This window comes from Delphinus delphis, chromosome 2 (genome assembly GCF_949987515.2).
Source record: "Delphinus delphis chromosome 2, mDelDel1.2, whole genome shotgun sequence".
Taxonomy (NCBI): domain Eukaryota; kingdom Metazoa; phylum Chordata; class Mammalia; order Artiodactyla; family Delphinidae; genus Delphinus; species Delphinus delphis.
The window spans coordinates 139,487,790-139,504,751 of record NC_082684.1 but is presented as its reverse complement, the minus strand read 5'-3'; the positions used below and the strand labels follow the sequence as shown (position 1 = coordinate 139,504,751).

Below are 16,962 nucleotides of genomic sequence, written 5' to 3'. Positions count from 1 at the left end.
TTCTGTTTGCTAGTATTTTGTTGAGGATTTTTGCATCTATGTTCATCAGTGATATTGGCCTGTAGTTTTCTTTCTTTGTGACATCCTTGTCTGGTTTTGGTGTCAAGGTGATGGTGGCCTCATAGAATGAGTTTGGGAGTGTTCCTCCCTCTGCTATATTTTGGAAGAGTTTGAGAAGCATAGGTGTTAGCTCTTCTCTAAGTGTTTGATAGAATTCGCCTGTGAAGCCATCTGGTCCTGGGCTTTTGTTTGTTGGAAGATTTTTAATCACAGTTTCAATTTCAGTGCTTGTGATTTGTCTGTTCATATTTTCTATTTCTTCCTGATTCAGTCTTGGCAGGTTGTGCATTTCTAAGAATTTGTCCATTTCTTCCAGGTTGTCCATTTTATTGGTATAGAGTTGCTTGTAGTAATCTCTCATGATCTTTTGTATTTCTGCAGTGTCAATTGTTACTTCTCCTTTTTCATTTCTAATTCTATTGATTTGAGTCTTCTCCCTTTTTTTTCTTGATGAGTCTGACTAATGGTTTATCAATTTTGTTTATCTTCTCAAAGAGCCAGCTTTTAGTTTTATTGATCTTTGCTACCGTTTCCTTCTTTTCTTTTTCATTTATTTCTGATCTGATCTTTATGATTTCTTTCCTTCTGCTAACTTTGGGGGTTTTTTGTTCTTCTTTCTCTAATTGCTTTAGGTGCAAGGTTAGGTTGTTTATTCGAGATGTTTCCTGTTTCTTAAGGTAGGATTGTATTGCTATAAACTTTCCTCTTAGAAGTGCTGTTGCTGCATCCCGTAGGTTTTTGGTTGTCATGTCTCCATTGTCATTTGTTTCTAGGTATTTTTTGATTTTCTCTTTGATTTCCTCAGTGATCACTTGTTATTAAGTAGTGTATTGTTTAGCCTCCATGTGTTTGTATTTTTTACAGATCTTTTCCTGTAATTGATATCTAGTCTCATAGTGTTGTGGTCGGAAAAGATACTTGATACAATTTAATTCTCTTAAATTTACCAAGGCTTGATCTGTAACCCAAGATATGATCTATCCTGGAGAATGTTCCATGAGCACTTGAGAAAAATGTGTATTCTATTGTTTTTGGATGGAATGTCCTATAAATATCAATTAAGTCCCTCTTGTTTAATGTATCATTTAAAGCTTGTGTTTCCTTATTTATTTTCACTTTGGATGATCTGTCCATTGGTGAAAGTGGGGTGTTAAAGTCCCCTACTATGGAATGTGTTACTGTCAATTTCCCCTTTTATGGCTTTTAGTATTTGCCTTATGTATTGAGATGCTCCTATGTTGGGTGCATAAATCTTTACAATTGTTATATCTTCTTCTTGGATCGATCCCTTAATCATTATGTAGTGTCCTTCTTTGTCTCTTCTAATAGTCTTTATTTTAAAGTCTATTTTGTCTGATATGAGAATTGCTACTCCAGCTTTCTTTTGGTTTCCATTTGCGTGGAATATCTTTTTCCATCCCCTCCCTTTCAGTCTGTATGTGTCCTTAGGTCTGAAGTGGGTCTCTTGTAGACAGCATATATATGGGTCTTGTTTTTGTATCCATTCAGCCAGTCTGTGTCTTTTGGTGGGAGCATTTAGTCCATTTACATTTAAGGCAATTATCGATATGTATGTTCCTATTCCCATTTTCTTAATTGTTTTGGGTTTTGTTATTATAGGTCTTTCTTAATTGTTTTGGGTTTTGTTATTATAGGTCTTTTCCTTCTCTTGTGTTTCTTGCCTAGAGAAGATCCTTTAGCATTTGTTGTAAAGCTGGTTTGGTGGTGCTGAACTCTCTCAGCTTTTGCTTCTCTGTAAAGGTTTTAATTTCTCCATCAAATCTGAATGAGATCCTTGCTGGGTAGAGTAATTTTGGTTGTAGGTTTTTCTCCTTCATCACTTTAAATATGTCCTGCCAGTCCCTTTTGGCTTGCAGAGTTTCTGCTGAAAGATCAGCTGTTAACCTTATGGGGATTCCCTTGTGTGTTGTTTGTTGTTTTTCCCTTGCTGCTTTTAATATGTTTTCTTTGTATTTAATTTTTGACAGTTTGATTAATATGTGTTGGTGTGTTTCTCCTTGGATTTATCCTGTATGGGACTCTCTGTGCTTCCTGGGCTTGATTAACTATTTTCTTTCTCATATTAGGGAAGTTTTCAACTATAATCTCTTCAAATATTTTCTCAGTCCCTTTCTTTTTCTCATCTTCTTCTGGAACCCCTATAATTCGAATGTTGGTGCGTTTAATGTCGTCCCAGAGGTCTCTGAGACTGTCCTCAGTTCTTTTCATTCATTTTTCTTTATTCTGCTCTGCAGTAGTTATTTCCACTATTTTATCTTCCAGGTCACTTATCCGTTCTTCTGCCTCAGTTTTTCTGCTATTGATCCCTTCTAGAGTGTTTTTAATTTCATTTATTGTGTTGTTCATCATTGCTTGTTTCATCTTTAGTTCTTCTAGGTCCTTGTTAAATGTTTCTTGTATTTTCTCTATTCTATTTCCAAGATTTTGGATCATCTTTATTATCATTATTCTGAATTCTTTTTCAGGAAGACTGCCTATTTCCTCTTCATTTGTTAGGTCTGGTGGGTTTTTATCTTGCTCCTTCACCTGCGGTGTGTTTTTCTGTCTTCTCATTTTGCTTATCTTACTGTGTTTGGGGTCTCCTTTTTGCAGGCTGCAGGTTCGTAGTTCCTGTTGTTTTTGGTGTCTGTCCCCAGTGGCTAAAGTTGGTTCAGTGGGTTGTGTAGGCTTCCTGGTGGAGGGGACTAGTGCCTGTGTTCTGGTGGATGAGGCTGGATCTTGTCTTTCTGGTGGGCAGGTCCACGTCTGGTGGTGTGTTTTGGGGTGTCTGTGGCCTTATTATGATTTTAGGCAGCCTCTCTGCTAATGGGTGGGGCTGTGTTCCTGTCTTGCTAGTTGTTTGGCATAGGGTGTCCAGCACTGTAGCTTGCTGATCGTTGAGTGAAGCTGGGTGTTGGTGTTGAGATGGAGATCTCTGGGAGATTTTCGCTGTTTGATATTATGTGTAGCTGGGAGGTCTCTTGTGGACCAATGTCCTGAAGTTGGCTCTTCCACCTCAGAGGCACAGCACTGACTCCTGGCTACAGCACCAAGAGCCTTGTAAAAAAACAACAACAACAACAAAAAAAAAAAAAAACGGACGGATAGAACCCTAGGCCAAATGGTGAAAGCAAAGCTATACAGACAAAATCTCACACAGAAGCATACACATACACACAAAAAGAGGAAAAGGGGAAAAAATCCTAAATCTTGCTCTCAAAGTCCACCTCCTCAATTTGGGATGATTTGTTGTCTATTCATGTATTCCACAGTTGCAGGGTACATCAAGTTGATTGTGGAGCTTTAATCCGCTGCTCCTGAGGCTGCTGGGAGAGATTTCCCTTTCTCTTCTTTGTTTGCACAGCTCCCGGGGTTCAGCTTTGGATTTGGCCCAGTCTCTGCGTGTAGGTCTCCGGAGGGCGTCTGTTCTTCGCTCAGACAGGACGGGGTTAAAGGAGCCGCTGATTCGGGGGCTCTGGCCCACTCAGGCCAGGGGGAGGGAGGGGCACGGAGTGCGGGGCGGGCCTTCGGCGGCAAGGGCGGCGTGACGTTGCACCAGCCTGAGGCGCGTCGTGCGTTCTCCCGGGGGAGTTGTCCCTGGATCCCGGAACCCTGGCAGTGGCGGGCTGCATAGCCTCCCCGGAAGGGAGGTGTGCTCGCACACAGGTTTCTTGGTGGCGGCAGCAGCAGCCTTAGCGTCTCATGCCTGTCTCTGGGGTCGGCGCTGTTAGCCGCGGCTCGCGCCCGTCTCTGGAGCTCCTTTAAGCAGCGCTCTTAATCCCCTTTCCTCGCGCACCAGGAAACAAAGAGGGAAGAAAAAGTCTCTTGCCTCTTCGGCAGGTCCAGACTTTTCCCCGGACTCCCTCCGGGCTAGCCGTGGTGCACTAAACCCTTCAGGCTGTGTTCATGCCACCAGCCGTCTCCCTGCGCTCTGACTGAAACCCGGGCCTCAACTCCCCACCCCGCCCGCCCCGGCGGGTGAGCAGACAAGCCTCTCGGGCTGGTGAGTGCCGGTCGGCACCGATCCTCTGTGCGGGAATCTCCCCGCTTTGCCCGCTGCACCCCTGTTGCTGCACTCTTCTCTTTGCTCCGAAGCTTTCCCCCTCTGCCACCCACAGTCTCCGCCCGCGAAGGGGCTTCTAATGTGTGGAAACCTTTCCTCCTTCACGGCTCCCTCCCATTGGTGCAGGTCCCGTCCCTATTCTTTTGTCTCTTTTTTTTTTATTTTTTCTTTTGCCCTACCCAGGTACGTGGGGGGTTTCTTGCCTTTTGGGAGGTCTGAGGTCTTCTGCCAGCGTTCAGTAGGTGTTCTGTAGGAGTTGTTCCACGTGTAGATGTATTTCTGGTGTATCTGTGGGGAGGAAGGTGATCTCTGCGTCTTACTCTTCTGCCATCTTCCCCCTCTCCAACAGTGTGTCTTCTTCTTTACTGAGGTATAATTAATGTAAGATAAATGACACCTATTTAAAGTATAAAATTTCAGCCGTTTTGACATATGTAGAGAAACCATCATCACAAGCAAGATAACGTACATATCCGTCACCTCAACAATTTTCCATACCCCTTCGTAATCCCTTCAGCCACTGCCTCATCCCCAGGCAACCGCTGATCTGCTTTCTGTCACTATAGTTTAGTTGGCATTTTTAAGAATTTTATACAAATGGAATTTTTATATGTGTGTGTTTGTTTATATTTGTGTGTGTATTTATTCCTTGTCTCCAGTTCAGCTTCAGGAAGAGAGAAAGTTAAGTGCACGTGTCCCTGGGAATTTGGTTCGCTGAATTAGAGGTGAGGGTAACATCCCAGGAGTTAAGCTGACTCCTTTGTCTGCTGGTAGTTGGCAGAACTTGCTCAGACTTTTCCTGAGCAGATGGCAGAGTTTAATATTATGAAGCAGATTGGAGGCGGGAGGTTGTCGTTGATTTTCCAGAAATTGTTGGCACAAATGCCTTTAGGGCCTTTGTCCTGTGGGGTTTTACGACGTTGTGGCTTGATTATGATAAGTGTGTAGCAAATTCTATTACAAGAAGGTGTTTCCGTGGCACCAGAGCTGTGGAGGGCGGACCCTGCACTGCCGCTGGAGATCAGAGCACTGCGGGAGCTGTGTGGCCTTGGCTCAGCCCAGAGCTGCAGCCCTTGTTTCGTTTTCCACTTATAAGATATAGGCGCAGTGCTCCCTCTTTCCCTGGGTTGTCGCATAAAGGCGTGAAGGTGCATCGAAACAGTCAAGGGTGTACAAGCGGGAGGCGTTGCTGAATCCCCGGTTGACCTGCAGTCACGATGATATGCTGACCTGCAATAATTTTTTTTTGGTGAATAATTCCATACCACAGAGCACTTTGGCCCTTGTTTCTGCCGCCATTCTATAGTGAAAGGGCATATGGGTGGGGCAGAGGGACCCTCCCCTGCAGTGTTGTCTCAGCCTCGCACCTTTCCCCTACACCCTGCGGCAGTTGAATCCCAGCCAGAGGACCACGTAGGGCCAGGCGTGCCTGCCCGCCGTGTCCAATGTGGATATGCATGGTGATGCCAAAATGGTACCCGCTGCCCAGGAGGCACCTCTGCTGCCCGGCAGGTGGCCCGGGAGGTCTCATTTCCTCCTGTAAGTGGGTCTCGAGCTTCTCCCCACATCTCGAAGGAAGGTGACTCCTTCTAACATGAGGGACAGGGCACAGCTAACAAGTCAAGAGACTCGGGTTTCAGGCGTTCGCCCCCTTCAGGATGGCAGGTTCCAGTAGAGAATGTGTTCGCACCGCATTGTCCGGCGCGGGGAATGTTCAGACTCCGAGGAGATTAGGAGGGGGTGTTGGGGGCACAGGGGGCAGGTAGCACGTGGCACCTGGCCAGGGTCCTGCAGCGAGGTCCCCGGAGGTTAACCAGGCACCCTCATGCCCGCAGCGGGAGCTCCCACAAAGGCAAGGACGCCCTAGACCGGGTCGCTGCTGAGCACTTGGACCCCAGGGCGTGGCTGAAGGGTGTGTGGCCAGGGCAGAGAGGGCTGGGGACCCCTGGAAGGGGCGAGGGGAAGGGGTGCAAGGATAAGGGGAGCCACGCCTAAGGGCTGCTGGCCTGCTTCCCTTGGGCCTGATTTTCCTATGCCCTCTTTTCTCCCATCCTCCATATCCACCCTCTCTGGATTCCCCCATCTTTGTATCCTGTCCCCCATCCTCACCTTCCAGAGCTTTCTTCTAGGGTTTATTTTGTGTGAAAGTCATCTAGGTTTAACCCTTCCAAAGGCTATGTCAAAGGAGGTTAGGGTTCCGTATCTGGCCACTGGCCACGCGTAGCTGCTGAGGACTTCGAATGTGGCTACTGAAGCTGAGAAACTCCATTTATTTTATTTTATTTTAATACATTTAAAAGCTGATAATTCAGTTATTTGGAAAACTTTGTGTTTGGAGCAACTTGGGTACGTGAATATGCTTTTTCAAAGGTAAATTTTTATGAAATCTAAATATAGATCAAATATTTTCAATGAAAATTTAGGGAGTTGAGTGAAGGGGAAAAGAATTTGAGGTGGAACCTAAAATGGGATTAATAGTCAATGCAGCAGAGTCCTAGAATGTTTATTAAGGAACTAAGTATAGGTTTTTACCGTTTGACACTAACGAAATAGAGCAAAGAGACTGAAGACCTCCGTGAGAGGCAAAGAAGCCAGGGCCTTCCCTGTGTCCCTGCCCCAGCCGGGGCCTCGTCTTTGTTACCTTCACCTACCATGCGCCCAGCACAGCACCTGGGCCCTCCCAGGGGTCAGTGGGAAGCAGAGAAGCTTCAGCAGCGCTTTCCTGTAGAGGCAGCCAGTGTCAGGGAATGAGTGAGAACCTGAGGAAAGCTTTTGCAGCTGCAGGGCTGGGTCCTCAGGAGTCCCACACGGAGTAGCGAGGAGGGTGACAGTGTTGATCCTAGGAGCCCTCTCCCTGGCTTTGTTTCGTCTGAGCCAAGAGGGCCGAGAGCCCAGGCTGTGCTGAGGAGGGAGGGGGCAGGAAAACTGTCACTGTTTTCACCTCCCCCATAACTCCCTTTTTATGAACAGCCATTGTGCCAGGTACGATGCTATCTCTGTGCTCTCACAAAATCTGTCCCTAAAGGCTGTAGAGAGCTCTTTGAAAGACAGCCTCACAGCTCTGGAGTGGTTTTTATTGGTTTCTGATTGGCAACTTTGGGACGAGGCCAAGAAAGCATCGTCTGATTCCCACTGCTCAGTCCTGAGGGCTGTCGCTGCTGTCATTTGATCAGCATCAGGCTGGTGTGCTAATGGCAAGGCCGGATGCCACCCCTGGCTCCAGGGCGGTCGGAGGTCTCATGCACACCTGCGCGCGCGCCCGCACACACACACACACACACACACACACACCCGAGTCTCCACCTGTAACTCCGCCTAGCAAACAAGCTACAAAGACATAGGGCTTGCCATCACTACAAAAAGTTAAGACAGTAGAGAAGAGAGAAGACTTCTCAGAGTCAAGGGAGGAGGAGAGGGAAAAAGGCAATCTAAAGAAACCTATGTTTCAGGAGGACATCTCATGCTGTCAAAATGAGAGTGGGAATCCGAAGGTTCTCTGTGAACTGCAAGGTGTCAGCCAGGAGAGATTGGTGGTGGGGGCCTCCTTCTCAGTCATGGAACTAACTGGTCTCTGCTGGGCTCTTACATCAGAGGGCGGAGAATAAAGGAGTTACGTCATCCCAGAAACTGTCTTTGTCACTTGGAGGGAAGACCATGAAGGATCTCTGTAACGTTCCATTATTTCTGGTCCCTGAACACCATGATGCCAGCCCCTGCACAGATAACTTCCTGCTTTCATAGTTTGAAAATATCCTTTAACTCAGCCATGGCTCGACATCTTCTTCCAAGTCAGAGAAGTTGATAGGTCCCAATTCCAGGCTGACAGTAGGGACACAGACCGCAAAGGTGGTAGAGATAAAATTTGGGCAGGAGAGACAAAGCCCTTCAACCATTTTGCTTCTGTTTCCTTTAGACACAAAAGCAGCTTAGGTCATCTCAGAGTTCACGTCTCCTCGAGGAGAGAGAAGGCAACAACACGTTTTCAAGGAATAGCCCAATTATTTATAAAACCCGTAAAGTATGAAACATAACGACACCCCTGACAGGAGCTTGGGTCGGGCTTAATATTCTGTCCTCACACTTAGGGCTTGACAAGCAACTTCTGCTTTCAGTTCTCATTCCAAAGTGAGACTCTTCCAGATCTTACGTGTCTTCTCTCTCTCTGAGGTCCATTCAGTGCGTCTGATTCAATTGTAAAGCAATTATACTCCAATAAAGAAGTTAAACAGACAAAGAAAAAAACAAACAAACAAAGGGTAGGACTTGGAAAATGCCTCTACTATATTACAAAGAATATCTCTTGTTTTCTTTTTGTCTCGGACACCTTGACCCTTCCTGTTACCCCCGTCCCCCCAGCTGTAAGGTCAGACTAAAGGTTTTGTCATAGCAGAAGGAAAGCAGACAACAAGCCCTTCCCTGCGGAAGGAAACGGTCTCAAGAGCAGAGCCTAAGTCTGAGTGCAGAGAGAGTCCGTGTTCTGGTCTGAAAGCATGGACAAAAAGCAGAATTCCCAGGACACTGGAAACCACATTCAAGTGAAGCCCTGGATGAGAGTGTTTTCTAACCATCAACAGCCCGCAGCGGGCGACGTGGTTTGTGCTCCCCGAATCCGGACCACTTCATGGTCTCACACTCACGAAGCAGACAGCTCAGACTTCCTACCTCCTACGCAAGCTCTCCCCATCCACGCTCCCACTGGGGGTGGCATGGCATCAGGATGGTGGGGTCCCCCAAGGGTCTGGGGTGCTTGTGGGTGGAACTCCAGAGAACCCTCAGGTATTTCAAGTGTCCAGGGAGCCACAACAGGCTGTGTCCAAAGCCAGGTCCTTCCTTGGACACGCCTGGGCGTGCCAGGGCCTCACACATGGGCCTCAGCGTCCTGCTTGATGGCCGGTTTGTAGATGACTCCTTTGTTGGCAACTTTTTTGCTGCTGGAACAGCAAGGACACATGAGTGTTGTTAGTCAAAGTGGAAAGAGAGGCAAGAGCAGCCCAACTCAGCTATGGAATGAGGCAAGTCAGATTCCTCCCTTGGAGACCTTTCTCCAGTTCTGTTGGTCTTGGGAGGAAACGCCCCCCAATAAAGCATTAACCAAAAGGGAACCTGTTCATTTTTCAACTGTTCTCTTTTAACGCTTGACGATACTTAGACCTGCATTTTGATGAAGGTCTCATTACCACCCTGCTTCAAATCTCTGATTCCTACAGGGTTTCTGACAACCTCTTTTTTTCATAGCAGGAAAAATAAATTAGGTTTTAGGAAAAACTAAACATGACAATAAAAACACAAGCAAAGGGCATCAATGTGAGTAAGAAATCAAAAAATTTCCCTCAGTTTTCTTCTGGGTTCAGGGAAGAAAAACCGGATGTCAAGATCTTAGAAAGAGGACAGCCTTGGTGCTTGTGTGTAGGTAAATGGGACCTCCCTTCCAAATCAAGAGGCTTGTCCAAGGTCTTAGCAGGGGCAGCAAAGCTGGCAGACCCACCTCCAACTCTGAGCTCAATGACTCTTGAACCACCAGCATCCAGTGTCTCACTGGATCAGCGGTGTCTGGGAAATGGCACTCCCAAACCAACCAAGGATAAGTGTTGGTACAGGTGACAGGGCTCTTCGTTCTGCAGGCTGCCTTCCCGAACAGATCAATCCTCATGGACACAAAGCCACCCACTCCCATCTTGGGCCCAAATCAGCTCACCTCTTCTTCCTTCTGAAAAGCCAAATGGATACTGCCAGGACAATACAGATGCCCAGAACGCCAGCCAGGGCCACGAAAAGGACGATACCTGTTGAGGGGAAGTGCACACTCATTACAATCCTCCCTTCCCCTTCATGTCATCCCCATAGCACGTGTGTGCGCAGTCAGGTGACAGCTGCAGAATCATCCACAGAAAGGTGTAATTTCCCCATCTCTGTTCTTAGGCTCTGGTCTTTGGCCTAGCAGGATTGGCTGGAGTACTCACAGGGGGCCATTTGCAAATTGTAGCGATTCTCCAGCAGGGGTTCTCAAACTTGCACCAGCATCATCCATCATCTGAAGAGCTTGTGTCTGATGTAGACTATGTTTGAGCCCAACCCTCAGAGACTCTGATTCAATCGAGAGTTAGGCCCAGGAATCTGCATTTTAACCAGACACCTCTAGCTGATGCTGATGTATGTGGTCCACGAACCACACTTTGAGAAACCCTGGGCTACAGAGTAAGAACTTATTCCATTTTTGCTTGCTGGATTTAAGGCCCCTTGAGATGCCTCTTTATCAGCTTTGGCCCCAAGTTCCATTACACAGTCCTAAGCAGTCCAAAACAACCAGGGCCCATTGCCAAGGTCAACTGGCTGGTCACCCAACCTCCATACTGGGCTTAGGCCTAGTTTTTAGGCAATGGCTTCCCATCCTGGCAAACAGAAGGTCTTGGATAGGCTTTTTGAACGTACCCATGCTATAAAGGGATTAGGTCGTTCATTAGGGGAGCATTTGATTGGCAGCTCCTCTTTGAATCAGAGAGTGACTTGAGGGTAAGACACACGGTGAGGAGGGGGTCAGGAGTCAGAGCGATAGCACAGAGAAGCAGAGAGGATGGGCTTGAAGAATCACAGGCCCAGATCACACCGAGAACCACAGGGATCACCCAGCTGCAGCATGCATGGCCGGTTGGCCACCTACCCAGACTCGGTCCTGTGTAGGTAGCGTCTGGCCCTTCAAAGGGAGAGGAAAAGACCAGAAATTAACCGAGTCAAACCCTGGCATATTTGACCAGTGTGTTGAGCAAAGCTCTACCTTTTGTTTGGGTGGAGGTACAGGGCTGATGCAGCCCTCCTGGGGACGTTCACTCTTGGCTCAGGTGCCTGATGGGGTAGAGGGAATTGCCCACCCAGGGAGTTCGCACCGTGATCCCTCCCTCTGATGCTCCTTTAATCACAACCATCTCTTTGTGTGGCTAAGACTTCAGTTTTTGATACAATATGGCCAACTTGGAAGGTGAGGAAGGGTAAGAATCAGAGTCTACCTTGGTGGGCTGTCATCTGCGTCTCTGGCACCTACCTCTCTTCCTCAGCAAGGAAGCTGCCAGGTTCTAGCTGGCTGGGGCCAGCAGAGCTTGGTTGGAACCTGTCACCAGCCTTGTCCACCCATCCGCATCCAGTACTGTTGTCATGGTTTGGTTCTATTTTTGCTTTGGCCCCGGTGGACAAACTGGAGAAGCCCCTCCACCATACCAGCCTCTCTTCCCTGCTACATGGAGACAGAGGAGCGTGGCTTCTTCAGCAAGTTATTGTTGGAGATGAATGGGGTGAGTTAGTGGGGTCCTCCGTGGGGCTGAAATAGTGCCCAGTGATCTAAGGTGAAATCCCATGGTCAGCCTGCTAGGAACCTCTCTGGAGAGGGCCCTGAGTGAGCCTGTCCTCTCGAGTAACACAGAGGAGCCCAGTCACAGAGCCCCCAGGTTACCCCAGCTGCTTCCATGTTCTCAGAACTACTCCTCATTCTTCCAGTCAGATTCTCCATCTAAAGAAAGTCTCTGCTTACACACACCCGCCTGTCTGGTGGTTTTCTGATCTCAGTAGAAACTTCTAGCTTGTGGTGCGGGGGAGAGGATGGGGGGTTGTTCCAGTTCACACTGGAAGCCAGAGTTGTGCAGATGGTGGCCACCCAGCCAGACACTCAGGAGAGCCTGTGCCCATAGAGCCCACCATGGCGACGGAGACCCTGGGAGAGCCCCGATCAAGTGTGAGATGCAGGCAGAGGGCCAGGGACCACCTCCCCTTGGGGCACTTGATACCCTGGGGAACCAGACCTGAGACTGCAGGGTGAGGTTTTGCTCAGCCCCTTCTCCTGCCATCTGGCCCCAGTCTGGCTGATTCCCCTGGGGCCATCAGCCCCAAGTTCTTTCCCTACTGTCTTTCTTCACAGTCTAATATTGAGCCAGTAGCCTGCCTGGTCCACGGCTGGGCCCTAGTTGTCCCTCGTCTGGCTTCCCGGGTGGCCCCAGCCTGTTGAAAGGATAAGCAGGGCAGGTATGGATAGAAGCCGTCCACAAAGGGCAGGGTGGCCTGTTCTCTTGGCTGTTGCCGGCCACCACTGGCAGCCCACGGCCTCCCAGGTGGCAGAGAGCGTGGCTCCTGTCGCTCGATTCCCTGCCCTGAACACAGGAACCAGTCTGTGGCTTGGGGAGATTCTCAGGACGTGAGTCTCCGCCTGGGAAAAGCATCAAGTGTTTGTACAGCACATGTTCTGTTCCCTGCATGGCCTGTGGCCTCTGCATACTATAATTTATTTTGTTTTGTTTTGTTTTTTAAGGTACCTAGAGGTAACCAAGGCCTCTAGGATCTTAAAAACAACAACCACTGAAGAAAAACCCAACTAGTCGTGATTTCTTTTCCAAGCTTTTTTGATGAAATAAACTTTTTTTTTGTTCCTAAAGCTCGAGATGCTTGTGGTACTAAACTAGTTCTTGCCACATAAGACTGTTACTAGTAAGCCTAACCACTTGGCTAAGCTTCTAAAGTCGTCGCTTTCACAGTCACCTCAAACATCCTGAGAGCCACACAGGCCCCCAGACAACTGACAGCCCCGCTCTGGGGCTGGAGGAGGTGCCCTCAGGCCATGGGCTTAGGGAGCGAGTGAAGGCTTGGAAGCAAGGCCGCAGGCACGAGACTTTTCTCGTGCGCACGTGGCGCAGCTGGGTGGCCGATCTGGAGGGAGAGTCTGGTTTTCCTGTGTCACTGAGCAGTGTCCTTGGCTGTATCAGGCCCTATAAACAACAGCCTAATTTAATCCAGGGCTCTAACGTGGGTTCCTTGCTCCTGGATGACGACTTCTTAGGGCCTAAGTTGCCTCTCCTTGGAAACAATGAAACAAGACCAAGCAGGTATGAAGACAAGGAAGTCCCCAGAGACTGGGACAGATGCTTTACAGACCAGTGTTTGATGCAGCAAAAAACAAAGCAGCTTGACTGAGCAAGCGAAGAGCATAAGCCCCTTGGGAAGAGGAATGGCAGCGAGGGCGGCGCCTCGTGGGAATTCTACCCGCCAGGACCCCAGGGCAGGAAGATGACGTTGGGATGCTATCTCCTGCCAGGTGAGACAGTGCCAAGCATCAAGGAGCAGAGGTCCTCTGCCGAGCTGGATAAAGCGCAGGGCTTGGGTCCCGCTGGAGGCAGATGCCAGAGCATCTGCTAACTAAAGGGAGAGGGGAGGTCACAAAAGGCAGCAGGAGACCTGTTGGGGCGACTAGAGAACTAGTGCCCAGAGAGAGAAGCCGAAGCCTGCATCCCCACAGTGCCTCTGGGCTGTTGCAGAGAACAGGCATCGAAAGATGGTGCAGGGAGGGGCAAAGATTCACTTGCAGATTAAACACAGAAATGGTTTCTGAATGGCAGATGAGACAGGGAGTTCCCACTGAAGCACAGCAGGCCAGACAGGAGAAACGAGACAGGCTGGTTGACAGAGACGGCCCATGAGAGGCACGGGGTGAGAACGCAACGAAGGGGCCCCTGAGCTGGCAGGTACGAGGGCACGTGCCACACAGACGTGGGAGAGCTGCCTGCTCTCCATACAAGGCTCCGGTGCAAGTCAGGGTCAGCAGAAGAAGGGCAGTACGACACACAGAAGGAAATCACACAGATAGAGAAGAACTCCAGTACCACATGCCTCACCCGGGAAGGTACAGGCCCCCGAGAAGATGAGCAGGCTGCTCGCCACGGGGCACTGCTACCTGTCTGGCTGGCTCAGGTGCTGCGTCTTCCACAGGCGTCTTGCTGGACACGAGGATGCTGGTTAACTGCGTCTGAGGTCTTCTGAAGCCTCAGGTGCGCACACAGAAAAGTCCAGCGGGAGGAACAAGCACCTTATTTACACAGCTTGCAGTTCCTGAAAGAAGTCTAGCATTTTCTAGGTCGATCTGCAGTTCTATTTATTCAAACAGAGTTTTGAAAAAAAGGACTACAATCCTTTTCCTTTCAGTGTATTATTTTAAAGTATGGACTGTTTTAGTAAGTGACATGTTGCACAGTGATTAGATACCTGTACATATAGGTGTATGTCTTTAGCAACCTCCAGTCTTATAAAAGAGGCAGGGAGAGTTTTGGTTTAGCAGGGATCTGAGAGTTTAAATATGTAAAAGCCAGTTTCAGATGGTAAAACTCTTGTTATTATGCTTAATACAAGTCATAGATTCAAGTAACTGAAATGCTGGTCCTCTCTTTGGATGATGCTTTGGTAAGAAAAGCAAGGAAGATGCCCTCCGTAACCACAGAGCGTAACTATCTTAAGAGGACATATTTTACTGGAGTTTTTCTTAACACTGTGGAACCCTGTTGAAGAAATAATTTCTACAAATAAGTCTGCCCAAAAGATGCCGCCAGATTACATGTGGGAACTGGTTTTCTATGACCGTGCTAGGGCCTGAGGGCTTTGCCTTCCCGATTGCAGGCATGCAGTCCCAGAAGAGAGAGCCGTGCTGCTCTGAGGGGGCCTAAACCCTGGGACGGTGGGCGAGGGTTATTATGCAGCCCTGGTGCTTCATGCTCTCAGTTCCCTTTGGGGGTCAGGCTGTTTGTGCTGCAGGAATGACAGGTGGTGGGACCGGGGCTCTTACCCCTGTCAGGCCAGATGACAGAAGGCCTGACGGCATCCCTCAGCACCCCCATCCCATCCCGGACCTTTAACACTTGACAGCTATGTTCTGATCTTTACGTTTTCCTCAACAAATAGATTGATTTAAATGCTGTTGGCAAATTGATAACAAAGCAAAATAAAACTTCATAAAACTAAAACTTGACAACCGGTCAGGCTTCTGTTTAGATGGTTCTGCAGAGAAGACACTGGTGGGGAGTGAGGAAGGGAGACGGGTCGGCTCCATTCCTTCAGACTTGTAATGAGCGCCGGGCACGGTGCCAGGCGCAAAAGGCTAGTAAGACGCCCACAGCCCCTGCTTTAAGGGGCTCGTGCTGTGTGGGTAATAGAGGCATGTTTTTTCTTTTTTTTTTTTTCTGCGTGGTAATACATAATTACCCTGTGGTGTGCTAAAAACTATAACACAGATGAACAAGGTCAGCTGCACTGAAGCAGGAGACTGTAAGTCACCCTCGGGGGCATGGGGAAGGCTTTGGCAGGATATGGTTGGAGTTGGGTCTTGAAAATTTTTCCTGGTGGAAGAGGTGAGGGGCATCCCAGACAAAGGGACTCCTGTGTGCAAAAGTCAGTAGCATGCACACATGAAAGCACCTGCCATGTCGAAGGAGGCCCCGCAGGGCAGGATGGGAGCAGGGGAGACAGGCTGGAAGGATCAGCTTTCCGCCTGGCCCCTTCTCCCGCTGTCTAGCCCAGAGGCTTATTGCTGGGAGCAAGAGAACATCCCTGGTGGGCTTTTCTGTTCCCCGCAGTGGCTAACGTGGGACGTGCTCAGTAACACGCGGTGTGTTGAACTGCATTAGGTGTGACTAGGACTCCACTTCTTAGCACATTTGACGATCATTCCTGACTATTCAGACCCTGTATCCGGGGTAGGCGATTTTAAGGGGAACTCCTCTGGTCTTTCACTTGGACCCTTTGGAAGAATTAATCTTTTTCCATCTAATAGAGTTTATTTATAAATAGGGACTTTTAGAAAGTTGACAAGGTCAATAACCACAAAGCATACATTCTAGTCTCAAAGAATTAGATAATTAGCCATCTTAGCTTTGTAAGGTTTTTTCTCTCTCTTTTTTAAACATTTTATGAAACTACCCAGGTCCCTCAGGGTCAAGCAGATTCTAATCAGGCTACTCCACAGCTCTGCTGAGGGGGAAAGCCCTACCCCTCGACTGCCCTGCGTCCTTGTCTAAGTGTCGCCTCAGCTGGCTCCAGGCTCTGAGGCATGTGACGTGCACTCGCTCAGAGCAAGCGCACTGAAGACACGATTATAGAAACTTCTGGGCTTCCTCTTGGCCTTCAAGTTTTCCTTGCCCTGACATGTTGAAAATAGAACTTGATAACATTGGCATTTGGGTTTTATTGGTCTGGCTTTATTACCCTTTTTCATCTGGACCCAGTGTGGGTGTCTTTGGCTGGGAAGAGGTCAACTTTGGGGAACCGAGAATCGGGCCCCTGAACTATATAGATGTGCCTCTACTGTCTTTCTCCTTCCTCACATCGGGCAGCTGACTCTTACGAGATCTGGACTGCTCCCAGGATGTGTTCCTCCTCTCCAAGACCCCACCTGGAGGACGTGAGTCTTGTTTCCTCTCTTCAGCTCAAGACTTCCATTTGTGCCACTTGGAAGAGGCACTTTTTAAGAGCTGAAAAAAAGTGCCTGGCGTGACTTTCATCTCTCCACAAGGACAGGGCATTTTAACCAAAGGCAACAAGAAACAACATACATGAGAGGAAAAAAAAATCATACGAAAGGGAAGGAACAGAATGATGAGGGGATTCTGAAGAAGATCGCTACCTCAGAGGCACCTGGACCCCTGGTGAAGGAATTGGTATGCTTCCTTGAAGGGTGAATAGTTCTCTCTCGTCTGCTTCTCTTAGCCTTGGCCCTACCCAATTATACAAGAAGAGTACCTACTCAAATCCTAAAGGAAGATGGGAAACAGGGATAGAATAGAATAAAGACCAGGGCATGTGATATAAAACGCTAAAATCCTGTCATAGGAGTGGGAAAAAAAAGTTCTGGGCCTAGGAAAGTCATTGTACAATCAGTAGGGCAGCGGTTCTCAATCAGGGGCAACTTTGCCTCTCATCCCCCAGAGACACTTGACAATGTCTAGAGATGTTTTGGCTGTCACAAGGGGGGGATGCTGCTGGCATCTAGAGGGTAGAGTTCAAGGACACTGCTAAACATCCTGCAGTGCAAAGGGCAGCCC

At 48.5% G+C, this 16,962-nt stretch overlaps 2 protein-coding genes across 7 annotated transcripts in view; one reads left to right on the top strand and one right to left on the bottom strand.

The window, feature by feature from the left end:
• Window positions 1-16,962, top strand: part of APH1B (aph-1 homolog B, gamma-secretase subunit) — a 94,128-nt gene that overhangs the window by 42,956 nt on the left and 34,210 nt on the right. The window lies entirely within an intron of this gene.
• CA12 (carbonic anhydrase 12) overlaps window positions 7,286-16,962 on the bottom strand; it is a 59,565-nt gene continuing 49,888 nt past the window's right edge. For 2 of the 5 annotated variants that reach the window (XM_060005823.1, XM_060005819.1), the window contains exons 9-11: window positions 10,782-10,814; window positions 9,819-9,906; window positions 7,286-9,054 (exon numbers count right to left, since the gene is read on the bottom strand). In XM_060005823.1, coding sequence (XP_059861806.1) covers window positions 8,982-9,054; window positions 9,819-9,906; window positions 10,782-10,814 — 194 coding nt within the window. In that variant the 3' untranslated portion in view covers window positions 7,286-8,981. The remainder of the gene's footprint in view (window positions 9,055-9,818; window positions 9,907-10,781; window positions 10,815-16,962) is intronic. The other 3 variants (XM_060005820.1, XM_060005822.1, XM_060005821.1) reach the window with 3 other exon arrangements.